Source organism: Lonchura striata, chromosome 26 (assembly GCF_046129695.1).
Source record: "Lonchura striata isolate bLonStr1 chromosome 26, bLonStr1.mat, whole genome shotgun sequence".
In the NCBI taxonomy this organism is placed as follows: domain Eukaryota; kingdom Metazoa; phylum Chordata; class Aves; order Passeriformes; family Estrildidae; genus Lonchura; species Lonchura striata.
In genome coordinates this window covers 5,236,733-5,249,567 of record NC_134628.1, presented here as the reverse complement: position 1 = coordinate 5,249,567, position 12,835 = coordinate 5,236,733, and the positions used below count along the sequence as shown (strand labels likewise).

Sequence of the window (12,835 nt, the reverse complement as noted above, 5' to 3'; positions counted from 1 at the left end):
CAACACAGGATATTAAATACAATACTGATTTTGACCTTGTAAAGCATGAGAGAAATGTGCTATAGCTCTTATTAGAGCGTATCTGAAGGATCAAAAACAGAGGAAGAAGAAATTTCTTTTTTTTTTTTTTTAATATGTGAAGAACAGTCTGTGCCCTGAAATTTTCTCTGATTTTCCCAGTCAGCCTAAGGAAAGCCACCAGATAATTTCTTCTTCTGTATAGAATTACTGTTTGTGAAAAATAACTGATATCTGTGGAGTCCTGGCATGGGAGAACAACAACTTTACAGCAACTTCACTCCTTTTTTCCTGTTCTAGGAAGAATCTATCCTCTGTCTGTGGGACACAAACTCTCTTCTCCTGACAAGGGACTGTAGGGGTCTTGGGGAGGCCACAGACCCCAGACCAGCCTGCACTCTGCTGCAAAGCTCTGCAAGGTTCCATGGAGTATCTCTACCCCCAGGGCAGAATTTATTCCTCTGTTGGAGATATAAAGGAGCCAACCTCTTTCCTTTCACATTGTATCACATCAAACACTTTCCCACCCACAGAACGACACCCACATTGTTTGGGAGGAAAATAAATGGAAAGGCACCTTCAGACTTTCAGAGAAAACCTATTGTAGCTACTCTTGTCTCAGTGGGAAATTCTGGAGGCTCAAAAGATTCACAATGTGTCCTCTCCCAGCCTGGGAGGGAAGTGATGCTGCAAGGAATTATTATTTTTTGTGTAAGATTCACACCATGTGGCTGCAGTTTAAAAAGCTTGTATTTTCCTCTCAGTGAGGCTTTATGTTTTACCATGCTCAGCCATTCCTGGTTCAACCATTCTCCATTGCAGTGGAGAACAGGTAAAATGCTGCTGTTCTGGGAGCTGAGATTTTTGAGATGTTGATATTTGAGATGTTGAAGTTGGGACAAAACCCTCTAAGATATTTGGAGAGAGTGTGACTTTGTTGAGACAGACTTGGGCTCAGGGTTAAGAATCATTTATGGAGACACTGTGGTGGAGAGGGCAGAGCCTGGCTATCAACAGCATTAAGTGTGCAAAAATCATGAGATTATCTGTGTTTTGAAAGTAATCCAATATGTAAATTAGCTGCCAGAGGAAAATGGAGACAGCTGGCAATGGCTAATTTAGAATCTATTTAAGGCCAAATGATGCTGCAAAGGGGCTGTGGCTTAAGCGTTTCTGTTTCTCGAGACCTTGGAATCTGAATTACTTTTATGTTAAAGTTTTGTCTAGTGTGAACAGTTACTGCTTCTTTGGAAAAAGAAACAAAACAAAAACCAAACAATCAAACCCACATTAATTTCTCATTAGCAACTAAAACTGGTAAAACCCCACTAACTGCATAGCTTAAAAACGCTGGAATTAACACGGAGTCTTTTAGGTCTGGGAGCAGGAGGGCTGTGCTGAGAGGGTGTGCAAGCCCCAGGTCGGAGCCAGGCTGAAGCAGCAGTTGGGTCAAACCCCTCCAGAGGAGCTCGGAGCCTTTCTCCGAGCCGTTCTCCATCCTTGGCCACCGGCGGGGCCTCCACACCGCTCTGCTCATCCCCGCTTCCCGAGAGTTATCGATCCCCGCATCAACCGGAGCAGCGCGGGGCTTTCCCACCCCGCAGCCGGCCACGGCACCGGGGCACGGCACCGGGGCAAAGCACCGGGGTACGGCACCGGGGTACGGCACCGGGACACGGCACCGGGACACGGCACCGGGGCACGGCACCGGGACAAGGCACCGGGGTACAGCACCGGGGTACGGCACCGGGGTACAGCACCGGGGTACGGCACCGGGACACGGCACCGGGACACGGCACCGGGGCACGGCACCGGGGCACGGCACCGGGGTACAGCACCGGGACACGGCACCGGGGCGCGGCACCGGGGTACAGCACCGGGACACGGCACCGGGGTACAGCACCGGGGCACGGCACCGGGACACGGCACCGGGACACGGCACCGGGACACGGCACCGGGGTACAGCACCGGGGTACGGCACCGGGGCACGGCACCGGGGCAAAGCACCGGGGCAAAGCACCGGGGCAAAGCACCGGGACACGGCACCGGGACACGGCACCGGGGTACAGCACCGGGGTACGGCACCGGGGCACGGCACCGGGACACGGCACCGGGGCACGGCACCGGGGCAAAGCACCGGGACACGGCACCGGGACACGGCACCGGGGCAAAGCACCGGGGCACGGCACCGGGGCACGGCACCGGGACACGGCACCGGGGCAAAGCACCGGGGCACGGCACCGGGACACGGCACCGGGACACGGCACCGGGACACGGCACCGGGGCAAAGCACCGGGGTACGGCACCGGGGCACAGCCCGGGCTGGCACAGCGGGGTCCGGAGCGGGGAGCTGCCGGGAAGGAGCCGCCCCCCGCAGCCCCGGGCAGCGCTGGCCGGAGGAACCCCCGGTGCCCCGAGCCCCGGGCGGGCAGAGCCCCGAGCGCCGGCTCCGGGCGAGCCGCAGCCGCGCTGACGGGCGCAGGAGCGGAGCGGAGCGGAGGGAGGAGAGCGGCGGAGCGGAGCGGGACGCGCGGCGCGGGCGCCACGAGCCCGGCCGGGGCCGCCGCTGTCTCGGGGGACGCTGCCGGAGCCGGGCGAGAACGGGACAGCGGGGACAGCGGGGACAGCGGGGACAGCGGGGACAGCGGGGACAGCGGTGAGTGCTGGCGGCCGGGGAGCTGCCGACGGGGCGGGCGCTCGGCCCCGGCTGAAGTTGGTGCCCCGGGGCAGAGCTCTGGGGGCTTCGCCACGGTGGCCCCGGAAAAAGCCCAGGGATCCACCGGCGGAGCGGGGGTCGGGAGGCCGGGGCCTGCGGCGGCATCGCCCCGGGATCAGCCGGCATCGCCCCGGGATCAGCCGGCATCGCCCCGGGATCAGCCGGCATCGCCCCGGGATCAGCCGGCATCGCCCCGGCTCTGCGGGCGCCGGTGGATGGGGCGGGCAGGGCTCCGTGGCGGCATCGCCCTGCGGAGCCGCGGAGAGCGGGGACCCCGCAGCGCCGGACACGGGCATCACGGAGTTACTGGGTGGTTTGGCTGGGAAGGGACCTTTAGAGGTCACCTAGTCCGTCCCTCCAGCCACCAGATGCATCTCCAACCAAATCAGGCTGCTCAGAGCCCCGTCCAGCCTGACCTTGAATGTTCCGAGCCGCAGCCTCTCTGGGCAGCCCGTGGTGACCCTTTATGCCGAGTGTCTGGGAGGGAATCTCACAGGCGCTTAGAGCTTTAAATGCTTCTTGCAGGTACACGGTAATACTGCATAAACAAAGTGGCCACTTTAGAAGTGTAATTTTATATGGCTTGCCCTGGGGAAAGCTTTGGGTTGCTTGAAGGGTTGTTCCATTATTATCCCACACCATCCTGATTTGTATTCTACAAGTGACACAGCTGCCTGGTTTCTTCTTCACTCCTGCTTTGGGTGCAATGGTGGCCAAAGGTCTCCTCTGATTAGATGCTAGAGCAAAGCCAGGAGTTGCCTCTGTGATACTGAACCCTCGGAATCCTCACCTATCCATGTCTATGTACCTGCTTGGATGAAAGCCAGGCTTTTCAGGACAAAATGCTCTGTTTTCTCACATGGAGCCAGCAGGCCACCTTGTCACCTGTGGCATCAGTGATGAATGTGAGCCACTTTTGGGATGGGCTTTGGTTCTGCAGCAAAGAGCAGGACCCAGCCAAGCACAAGAACTGCCAGCGTTGCAGTCTGGTTTTTCCAGCGTACTGCGGGCAGCAATGCATGAAAGTGGAACGTGGACTTCAAGGAGAATAATGCTTCCCCAGAGAGACAGTCTCTTTCCCAGTTGTGAGCCTGATGTAAGCCCCAGGAAAAGAAATTTCTTCTGCAAAATTAAGGGGGCAACTGACTTTAGAGAGGTGAGATTACTTTGCCAGTAATTGTAACTTCCTCCTTCTAGGTACTGCTGCCAATAGAGTGTCAAACAGATTATTCCAGAAAGCAATGGCTGGGATCTGTAAGGTTTCTCAAGGCAAATTTGCTTTTCCTTTGCATATTGTCCTTAAAGTTAAAGCAGCATCATAACAAAGGATTTAGGATTTATATCTTACATGCTTATCAAATATTAAAATTAGAGAATACCAAACAAATAGTCAATTTGTTGTTTTCCATGTCACTTGTAACATTTTCTGGTTTTCACATTTACCCCAGATGTAGTTGATCTTGGAGTAGCATTCTCACCAGCCATCAGTCATTAATTTTCTTCAGATGTATCACACTTCTGATGGGCTGGGAATCAAGCATGTGCAGTGCAAGCATGTGTAAGTAAATGGCAGAGAACAAGGACATTAAAAAAAAAAATCAAACCCATGGCGTGAACTCTGCTGGTTTGTAGCTTACTTAGAAATCTGGGAAATGTATTTCTTGAGTTGAGACCTGTCAAAATGCAGGAGGGGCCTGGCTACTTTCAGTGTTTAACACAGAGTAAGAATGATGGCAGTGTACTATGCTCTCCTAAATGCAGAACAAAACTTAGTGACAAGTGTCAGTCACTTCTGGCATGTATGCAGCAGGGCAATACTGTTGTCTTGTAGCCTTTTACCTGGATAGAACTGTCCTACACAGAGCTCTGAAGGAAACCATCCAGATATCAAAAGTCAGCATACAAATTTACTGGATTTTTCCTCTCTCTTGTGAGCTGCTTTCTGTCCCTTGGTCATGCACTCAGAGGTACATGTAAAGGAAGACATCCCTCAGTGTGCACACAAACCATAATCCACCTCTGTGATCCCCACAGGTGCAGTGCAGAATTCAGCTGAGCTGTTCCTCCCTGCCTGTTCCCAGCCTGCCTATTCCTGACCCTGGATGAGCACAGAGACACTGCAGAAGGAATTTAGATATTTTCTCATCTCTGAGTTCCATGAAATTGGGATGGCTAGGGGAGCTGATTCTAAACCACAGAAAAAAATAACCAGCATCATGGCCATGAAGACTGGGGTCAGAGCAACAACTGTTGAGCTTCTTTGCTGGGGCTGCTAGAGATGAATAATCATATAGGGGAGTGCTACTTCAAACATTCACCAAAGGAACAAGCATTTTGTGTCAGGGAACCCTGTGTCTGTGTCCTAGAAAGTGAAGCTGAAGCAGAGGAATTACCAAAGATCAGAGTGCAGCAAGAGAGGAGGACAGAGAGCTGTTAGGGAGCAATGCTTGGAAAGCCAGAGGCACATGGAAAATGCTCATGGGGCTGATGGCCCAGTCTGTCAGGAGGATATTCTGTGCTCTTACCTGCCACAGTCATGGGGAGTTTGTTCCTTGTGTTCATGCTCTGAAATGGGGGAGCCTGGGGGCTCTGCTGCCCCAATGACACCCACTGACAGTTGTTACAGGCAACTCATTGCTCACCAGTCCCTTCCTGAAAGCAACAAAAATTCTCTGTGTTCCTCTGTGTGCCCCTGTGGAACACCACAGCACCACAATGATGAGTCTTGAGCTAATTTCAGACCTGAACTGTGATGTTCTGCAAAAACTTTCACTTTCTTGGTTTTTTTTTTGTTAATTTTGAATTGGAATTCAAAATTGGAGTTCTTTAAGTTTACACTGTACTGCAGTAAAAAATTCTGGTTTTCACCATTTTATATGGGGCAGACTAATTCACTTTACTTTCCTGGTGCTTCATTGGCTATAGGAAATCACACTCCAAAAAGATTATTTGACCTGTCCTTGTGACTTTCTGAGGTGCAGATGTCAGTGTCCCTAAGCAATACTCTGTTTCACTACTCTTACCATCTCCAGAGTTTTCCTAAGGGCTCAGTTCTCCTTGCTGTAGTTCAGTCTCTCTCCTTTCAGTGATATTAGTCACAGCCACAGGGAACAGACTATTCCTTCCTGTTCTGCAGGCTTTCATGCACAGAAACTGTTGAATACCTTCTCAGCTGTGCTCTTTAAACCCCAACATCCCTGTTCCCATGCAGTTTATTCCCATACATTTTACTTTTCTGATGATTCCTGCTGCTTTCTTCTGATTCCTTGCTGTGTGATCTGTTCTTCTTGGGAACAGTGCCCAGAGCTGAATGCCAGGCTGCCATTTGGCCTTGTCCAAAATGAACAGAAAAGATCTATCCAGGCCTGATTCCCAGTTCCACACTTGCCAAGGTGTTTGCAGCTTTGCCCTGGTACAATGTCACTGGCTCTGCTGACAGTGCACATTGATCCCACACTGTGCAGAGCTTTTGCTGAGCTGGTTACTCTCCATCACACAGCAGGGCAACTGCTCATTTCTACCTGAACTACCTGCCTTGCACTTAAACTCAGCTTTATGGCTGAGATCTTTCCAGCCCCTGCTCCCTCCAAAGAACTTATTGATAACATACTGTAGAGGCTGTTTTTGCAATGTAGTATTTACCAGAATCACTGCCCATTAAACCCCAGACTTTCTCTTTGATAAGTAATATTTATTGATAATGTATAAATAATCTCCCTCTGTAACTTAGTAATTATCAATGGGTTGGACAGCTAATACATATTGGTGGTGTGTAAATAAAGGTAAGAGAGGAAAAATACCAATAATTTCTTACAAGCTGAGCAAAAATCCAAGGTGGGGAGGAGAGAGTGAAGGTGTTAAACATTGCTAACATTTGCTTGCAATTACTATAGTTGTTTATTTAAAACGAGAAATGTTTTGCATATAGTTTCTCATATAAAATGCTGTTCTCTGGATCAAATGAACAAAACAGGAATGCCTGATTTACTTGGAAATAGTCACAGTGATCCTGGCAGGTTAGACATCCAGCCATGCTGCATGAGCTGTGCTGGAGCACATTTTTCCAGAAATGTGAACTCTTCTCTACCAGCTCCCCTCACTGGCAGTGAAGAGAGATGCTCAGCCCTAAAGGGCCCAGCTGTTGCTGGGCTTGACCAGAAATTCTGATGCAAACCAAATTTACATAGACTGTACCTTTGATTTTTCAGTGCAATACACTCTAGCATAGCCTGGTTTTCTCCCAGCAGCTGCATCCAGGTTTGGTTATGGTAACTAGCTTGTTCCTAGAGCTAGTTCTAAATTTATTTCATGTTATTTGAACAGTGCTTTTGTCTTCAGGTTGGGCTCCATACCTACTCTATGATGCATGCTCGAGGCAATTGTCCCAAATATGCAAGAACTTACTCAAAACTCGCTCCCTCTTTTAAGTTCTGCTCTGAAATGAACCTTCAGAGGGGTTCCTCTTGACCAGGTGCCACCTCCTGTCCTGCCTTCTGGCCACTGCTGTTGGGTCTCACTGGAAGCAGCTTCCTTGCTGATCATACTTTCAGTATGACAGAATAGACCTGGTCTATTTAGTGGATTCTACATTTATATGAAAAGTGAAAATAAACTACAAAATAAATTTTCAGTAGTTTGCTGAAGTTTAGCTCTGTTTTCAGCCATCCCTTTGCAATTCTCCAGCTTCAAGAGAAGAAAGTTAATTCCCTAGTTCCTCGAACTTTAGTGTGAACTTAAAGGAAATGTGCAACTTACTAAAGGACATTTTATCTAATTTTCTTTTTTTTTTTTTTGTCTGTTCTATTTCGTGAAATAGTAAAATCTATGTTTTTATTTGAACTTAACTATTTTGTACACATTATTTATCGCACTCCAGCCCAGCACTGCAGAGAGTTAAACTGCAGAGAGCTAAACTAGCTTGTTCCAGCTTGGCATTGTATGCCAGCATGCTGTGCTGTGAAAATCCCACTCTGGTTGGCTGTGACATCACCTTCAATTTATTTCAGGCGTTTTGAAGCAAAAAATATACCCACAGTCCATGGCCAAGAGCACCAGGTGAAGCCCAAGGAAAAATGGACCAAGCACAGTGGTGATGCAGCCAAGGCATCTGAGAGGATTCCCATCCTGTGAAGCGTGACAGACCTGGTGACAAATTGGGGTGACAAACCTGCCATGGCCTGCCAGGCCGTGCCCTCAGCTGCCTGCAGGCTGCACTGCCAGCACACGCACACACCCAGTGATGCCATCTTATCTAGAGGTGACAATGCCACCAGCAGCAGGGAAACTTCCCTGTCCCAGCATCCAGGAGCCTCTCTGGCATCACACTGGCATTGAGTGTGGCAGCTACCCCCACCCTCACACAGGCACACCTGGTTTCCTCACCAGCTCAGCACAAAGTTTCCTGTGGCACTCTCAGATGTCTTTTAGGAGCTGCCATCTACAGAAGCTCAACCTGCAGCTGTACCCTGAGCTAGTGGCACAAAATGTATTCCTCAACACCCAGCTCCTGCCCAGTGCTCCTCCTGCCCAGGCAGCACGTCCCTCTGCTCTCAGAAACATGCTGGATGGCCACTTCCTACTCCTGGCCTCTGGTATTTCAGGATATGTAATGTCTGTGCATTTGTGTTCTGCTTTCCTTAACAGGCAATTATGTGTATGACCTTGTACTTGACATAATTTAATGACTGCTTGTCATTTGATTCTATTTTTCTTCAGTATCCGTAGTTTACGCAAACTTAATTTCTTTTTCTTTTTAACAGGAAAATACCTGTATTCATCATTCGTTTGTTGAGTAAAAGGTAACTTCATTGAAATACTAAATTATTTGGAATATGTTCATTTTGTCTAGATGGTAACTTCCTGAATACATGATAAATAATCATGTACTGACTTTGCTCAGTATCACAATGAGGAAGGGATTTTCTCTTCCTAGAGAAAAAAAAAATCAAGAAAGTAATAGCCTAGTGTGAAATAGGAGACTTTTTAGAAAAGTACACTTCAAAAGAAAAACCATGTCTGAAAATGTTTGACTCGCAGAAGGAAGTTGTATATAAAAAAATCAAACGCACTAAACTGAAAAGTATTGCTTATATCAGGATTTAGGAGCTTAAGAGAGGCTGTTTGAGTTCAAAGTGCTGATGTTTCACGTAGAATCTTATGCTCCTCTTGCTCCACAGATTCCCAGCTGAGTGACTGGATGGATGGCATGAACTGGTACCAGTGATGACTGAGAGAGGCTCTTCTCCTCCATGGCTAGGAGAAGGCTGGCCTGGTGATTTTCTCCTTGGAGAAGTTTGGTGTTCCTCCTTGTAGCCCTCCCAGCACACTTCAAAGCCATTCACCACCCACATTCAGCATCTCTTTCAAGAAGGGTTGGGCTGGCATAAAACAAGTGACATTCTGGTATTCATGGAAATGAGTGAAAGGCCTGATGGAAAACTGTCTTAGGATGTTTCCTTCAGGTTTGTGGAGACTTCAGGATATCCAGTCCTGGTGAATACAAGGAAAAGTATGGAAAGTCTGTAGATTGCATACAGTGCTGTAATGTGCACCAGTGCATTGGGGTCTGGCACCCAACACCTGACTTCAGCATTTGAAGACTAATTGTTGAAGGGAAAACCTGAATAGTCTGGAGAAATAAATAAAAATGGAGATCTGTACTTGAAGAAGTCTTGATCTGCAAATCTGGGAGAAATTATGTTTACAGAAAGAATTCAGAAGTATTGTTTTATATGTTAGGTACTCTGCTAATAAAGTGTCCCTTGTAAATACCAAAAACGACACTCAGCTATTACAGAGAAAAGGAAAATAATCTTGAGGGTAGATTTGTCTCAAGCAGAGGGGCATCAGCTGCATGCCCAGATGTTTCTTTTCCATCTCTTACCCCTCAGGATTGATTTATGCAACTTTGCAGAAGATTAGGTGAGAAAGGAGGTGTGGAAAAAAGATAATAAAGAATTATTTCATTTTCTTCAAGATGAAAACCACCTGAATTTGCATCACTTATAGTACTGTTTTTATTGTCATATACCAGACTCACGTCTGGATGACATTTTGCTTTAACAATGATGTAATTGATGTGATACAATGTGATGTGATGATGTGATATGATGCAACGTGATGTGACGATGTGATGTAATGGAAAACCTTGCATAGGAGAGTATCTCATCTACTGTGTCAGCTGAAGTTTTCAACAAGTTAATAACTCTTCAGTGTTTGACCAAAGTATGAAAAATTCTATTTTATCAACAAAAGTGAGCATCTTTCTTCATTGTCCCAGAAAGATTACACTGGGAGGTGAAATCAGAGCAGAGGATGACTCAGTACAACCATTCAGCACAGTTCTCTCTCCAGAGTTCAGCAAATAAATCCTTAAATGTCACTGAAACACCTCTGTCTTGGGATGAAAGGACACTCTTAGGGCTGAAGATTTCACTGTCAATCCTTCTGTCTGTCATAACTTTGGCAACAATCCTTGCAAATGTTTTTGTTGTTATCACCATTTTTCTGACTAGAAAGCTCCACACACCTGCAAATTACCTCATTGGCTCCTTGGCAGTGACTGATCTTTTAGTGTCTGTGCTGGTGATGCCTGTCAGCATCGCTTACACTGTCACCCACACGTGGGCCTTTGGCCAGCTGCTGTGTGACATCTGGCTGTCATCGGACATCACGTGCTGCACAGCCTCCATCCTGCACCTCTGTGTCATTGCCCTGGACAGGTACTGGGCTATCACAGACGCTCTGGAGTACACCAAGCGCCGCACTGCTGGCCGAGCAGCCCTCATGATTGCCGTGGTCTGGATGATATCTATCAGCATCTCCGTGCCACCGTTTTTCTGGAGGCAAGTGAAAGCTCACGAAGAAATTGCGACGTGTGCTGTAAACACAGATCAAATTTCCTACACCATTTATTCGACTTGTGGAGCTTTCTACATCCCAACTGTTCTCCTGCTGATATTGTATGGTAGAATTTATGTAGCAGCTCGATCCAGGATTCTGAAGCCACCCTCATTATATGGGAAACGTTTTACTACTGCACACCTGATCACTGGTTCTGCAGGGTCTTCCCTCTGCTCCATTAATGCTAGCCTCCATGAAGGGCATTCCCATTCAGGTGGATCCCCCATATTTATCGGTCATGTTAAAATAAAACTTGCAGATAGTGTGCTGGAAAGGAAAAGGATTTCTACTGCGAGAGAAAGGAAAGCTACCAAAACTTTAGGCATTATTCTGGGAGCTTTCATTTTCTGCTGGCTGCCTTTTTTTGTCATATCCCTAGTCCTACCAATCTGCCAAGATGCCTGTTGGTTTCATCCCATCCTACTGGACTTTTTTACCTGGTTGGGTTATCTAAACTCATTAATAAATCCAGTCATTTATACAGCTTTTAATGAAGAATTTAAACAGGCTTTCCAAAAACTAATAATTTTCAAAAAGTGTTCCTCTTGAGACTCTCCTCCTGTGTAACTGACCCTTGTGCAATCTCACAGACTACCCAAAACTTTCCATGCTTTTATTCCTAAGGAACAGAGTGTAATTGCCATTTCTGCTTCTACTCTGTTCTGTGCATGTAACTGGGAATTTCTTGCCAATTTGATACTTTCTGTCTGGGATTGTACATGCCACAACAGAAGTTGTCCATGGTCTCTGCAGTGATCATGTCTGTATATAAGATCAACAACACATGAAATAAGCTTTACAATGAGGCAAGGTGTGTGAACCAGGGAGTTTGTCTTGTGTGATGAGGTAACACATTATCCAATTCTACCACACTTTCTAACCTGAAAGGAAGAAATTGTGTGTGTATTTACAAGACATTAGTATTTCTGCTGTACATTATTAACCATTTATGTCGGCTGAGAAAGTTTCTGGAGAGCAGGATCTGATACTTGTATTTTCTATGGCCTGTATCTTACCCATGTGAAGCTGATAAAACCTGTAACTCTTGCAGATGTGTGACATGGCCTGACTATAATCAGCAGCAGGGCAGAGCAGCATAGCACAGACGTAAGTTATATGGATATTTAAGAAATGCTGCATTTGAATCTATGCTTTTGGTGAAGTGTAGAAAGGAAACAGTTTAGTTGAATTTATTATTACATATTTTATCATGAATAGAACAGCCAGTGAAGAAATGCTACAAAATAAATAGCATGAAAATTATTGATCTTATATTTCTGTCATTCTGGTTTTTTGAATGCATAAACTGAAATAGGAGAATATGGTTAGTGCCAGTGTGGAATGACTAGGACCTCATAAAATAGCTGTAAATTTCGCTCCTTGGTGATAAGATATGGGAAGTTAGAGAGGGGAGAATGAAGTGACACACCAAGGAAAACTTTCTTAGTAATTAGGTTGTTGGGGTGGATCTGGCATCCCTGTCTCTGGAATTCTTTAAGTACTGGTCAGACAAACTGTGCTCAGGAGTCACTGTCAGGACCCTCTGCTGGGGTCACAGAGCAGGTCCTGTCCAACATGCACTTCTCTGCCTCTGGGATTCCTTCCCTGGTTTGGCAGGTGGGAAGCTGGCACATGGAGGTCTTGGATGAAGTCTCAGACAAGACAGCACACCAAGTGGTGCAGCCCAAATGTCATGCAACGTTTTAGTCTCTGGGCATTTTACATCAGAATTGTCATGTCTATGCTGAATATGAAAGCCACACAAAGCCAGCATCCTTCTGACTGCCCTTCCATCTCTCAGCCTGCCCCAGTTCATCTCCACTGTCCACTGCTGTGGCCATCCCAACACACTCCACCACAGCTTGTCCACCACAGCTTTCAACCTTTCCTTTGCATTTGTAGCACAGCTTTGCTGCTTCTCCCTGTTACTGGTGCCTCTGCTGAGGATGGACCATAAAGTGATGCCCCATCACTATTGTAAATGCAGGCGAACCCAATGGGAAGAAATTATGATGTCTGACTCAATTCAGAAGGCTGAATTATTTCTTTATTATAACTATGCTAAAATTCATTAATATACTATATTAAAAGGAAGATACTAAAACTACATACTACTTTCTCGAACTCTAACACAACTCGTGACCCTGTCTCTGTCCAGCCCCAGGTGGGTTGGTTTGGCCATCAGGCTCAAACAATCCT

General features: G+C 47.1%; 1 protein-coding gene across 4 annotated transcripts; it reads left to right on the top strand.

Moving 5' to 3' along the window:
- Nucleotides 1-793: 793 nt before the first annotated feature.
- On the top strand, nucleotides 794-11,908 carry HTR1D (5-hydroxytryptamine receptor 1D). Of its 4 annotated transcripts, XM_077788471.1 has the most exons (3): nucleotides 2,544-2,674; nucleotides 8,494-8,532; nucleotides 8,911-11,908. In XM_077788471.1, exon 3 carries the CDS (start codon nucleotides 10,049-10,051, stop codon nucleotides 11,183-11,185), a length of 1,137 nt encoding a protein of 378 aa, XP_077644597.1. In that variant the 5' UTR covers nucleotides 2,544-2,674; nucleotides 8,494-8,532; nucleotides 8,911-10,048; the 3' UTR covers nucleotides 11,186-11,908. The 4 variants fall into 4 exon arrangements, with proteins under 4 accessions (XP_021410524.2, XP_077644597.1, XP_077644598.1 ...); XM_021554849.3 differs by lacking the exons at nucleotides 2,544-2,674; nucleotides 8,494-8,532 and adding an exon at nucleotides 794-850; XM_077788472.1 differs by lacking the exon at nucleotides 8,494-8,532.
- The last annotated feature ends 927 nt before the right edge of the window (nucleotides 11,909-12,835 follow it).

Coding starts and splice junctions, on each gene's coding strand:
- HTR1D (XM_021554849.3), top strand. CDS start 10,049: ATGACTCAGTACAACCATTCAGCACAGTTCTCTCTCCAGAGTTCAGCA.